Source organism: Echinops telfairi, unplaced genomic scaffold (genome assembly GCF_000313985.2).
Source record: "Echinops telfairi isolate 266 unplaced genomic scaffold, ASM31398v2 ScPeMD7_7469;HRSCAF=8507_1, whole genome shotgun sequence".
NCBI lineage: Eukaryota > Metazoa > Chordata > Mammalia > Afrosoricida > Tenrecidae > Echinops > Echinops telfairi.
Genome location: NW_022111373.1, coordinates 111,665,391 through 111,667,716, shown reverse-complemented (window position 1 = coordinate 111,667,716; position 2,326 = coordinate 111,665,391). Strand labels below are relative to the sequence as shown.

The window sequence follows — 2,326 nt, the reverse complement described above, 5'->3', positions numbered from 1 at the left end:
AGAATCTTTGAAGACCATACCGAAATGGAGTGGAGTGGGTCACAATCCTCCCTGGCTACTCCTTATAAAAGAGGAGAAGAGACAGAGGGCTGGGGAGACACAGGCAATGTGCCATGTGCTCTGACAGCTTTAAGCCAAGGAATGCCTATAGCTCCCAGCAACTAAGTCAGCGGCATAGGACCAAGTCTCCCTCAGAGCCTCAGAAATGACCCATATGGCCAGCACACCAGCTTTCAGAACTGTAAAACAAGAAACTTCTTTTCTTCTAAATCCCTGTTTGTGGCATTTTGTTACGGCAGCCCTAGCAAATGAGTACAGGCTCTCCACCTTGTTCATACTATTCCCTCATCTTCTTTCTCGTCCCTAATTCCAAGCCTGCCCCTGAATTTCTTTCCAGACACTTAATGATGATCATCTTAACTGAAATGAATTCATAGTGTTTTCTATATCTTAACTGATGCGAATTGACTGTATTTTATAGTAATAGAAAACATTTATTCCTATATCCTCATTTTGATTGTTGTGATATTGTGCCATCCAGTCAATTCTGACTCATTGAGCCCCTTCAGAACAGACTAGGACTTCCTCAGAGGCTTTCCAAGGTTACTGTGTTTACAGGAGTAGATTGCCAAGCCTTTTGTCCCAAAGAATAGCTGGTAGGTTTGAACTGATGATCTTTGGGTTAGCAGCCAAGGGTTTTACCATGGTGTTACTAGGGCTCCCTACACTCTCATTAACTAATTTATTAATTTATTTGCGGATTCATAAATACAAATAAATACCAAAGAAGTATTGAACATGAATTATGAACTGGAGACTGAGGACATGAGAATGAAGAAACACATTACATTATAAGTGATGAAATACACCCATGTGCCATCTCTGTCAATATAGTACCGGATAGAGGAGCAGCTAGATCTCTGTTGGGCCAATTTGCCACTTGGCCACTCTACATTATTTAAGGAAGATGAGAAGGTGAGTGAAACTTTAGTTTTCAAAACCATCATCTTCAACACCAGAACTGCTTCCCCTGATTACATTCTCCGGGATCAACTCTAAAATACTAGAACTTATAACAAGATATGCCAAACTCCAGCCAAATTCACTACCATCATGTCAATTATGGCTCATAGTGACCCTATAGGACAGGGTATAACTGTCCCTGTGAGATTCTGAGACCCTAACTGTTTATAGGAGTAGAAAGCCCTGACTTTCTCCCTCAGATCATGTGCTGGATTCAAACTTCTAACCTTGCAGTTAGCACCCCAGCGCATAACCACTATGCCACCAGGGCTCCTATAATATGGTCTAAACCAAACCAAACTCACTTCCATTGAGTCAATGTTGACTCATAGCAACCCCCTCCCCCACTCAGGTTTCTGAGATTATAACTTTATGGGAGTAGAAATCCTGGTCTTTCTTCCACAAAGCTGCTGGTGGTTTAGAACTGCTAACCATATTTATCACAGCCTAACATGTAAGTATGACACTACCAGGGCTCCACAGATAATATAGAATAGATCCAGGGAAGGGGTCCATAGAAGCTAACCTTCCTAGTAACTTAAGCATTGGGGTTGAATTGCTGGTCCTGTTACTGGCAATTCCATTCCAAATGTTATCATGTCATTTTAACATTGCTCTTATTGTTTAAACGGTCCTCCGTGAACTGTGTCATCTTCCACTGGCCTCGGATGTATTTGTCTACTCTTTTAACATCTATTACCCCAAACTCTACTGAAGCCAGCCAATTGGTCCTGATCACTCTGAGATATCTATGCAGCATGTATTCTCTTTCAAATTCAGAGGCAATTCAAACAAAATGCAGACCCATAGGCCGCTTTCTAGGCCAGCTCCAAGTCTATCACCATTGGAGAAATGGAGGTCGTTGTTTCCTCGTCTTCGTCTAGAAACATTCAAATGGCATACAGACCCAGAGCCTGCTGTGCGTGCCAGCTCAGACTCCTCCACCACTCTGTCACGGCAAGGGGGACGGGGGTCGTTTTCACAATCATCCTCATCCGAAAAGTCTCCGCAGTCATTTTCACCGTTACACAGCAGCCGTCTCTTTATGCACCTGCCTGCAACGACAATCAGGAGAGCCACAGTGAGCCTACATCACATGTTCTCTGTTTCCCTTTCTAAAGAAAAGAAGAAGGGAAGGCTCGGGCAGATACATAACAATTATTTGGACAGAATATGTACAGGGTCTTTGGGCGTGAGGCGGACGGACCCATTCCTCACTTGGTAATATGAGTGTCTATAAGCATATTTATTTATTTTCATTCATGTGCTCAAAGAAAGACCCAAGATGAACAAGGTGATTGCA

General features: G+C 42.8%; 1 protein-coding gene across 1 annotated transcript in view; it reads right to left on the bottom strand.

Annotated features, from left to right (window-relative positions):
- The window catches only part of C9 (complement C9), a 59,033-nt gene that overhangs the window by 40,450 nt on the left and 16,257 nt on the right, over positions 1–2,326 (bottom strand). The window contains exon 4 of the mRNA XM_045285251.1: positions 1,931–2,078. Within this exon, the coding sequence (XP_045141186.1) occupies positions 1,931–2,078 (148 nt within the window). The remainder of the gene's footprint in view (positions 1–1,930; positions 2,079–2,326) is intronic.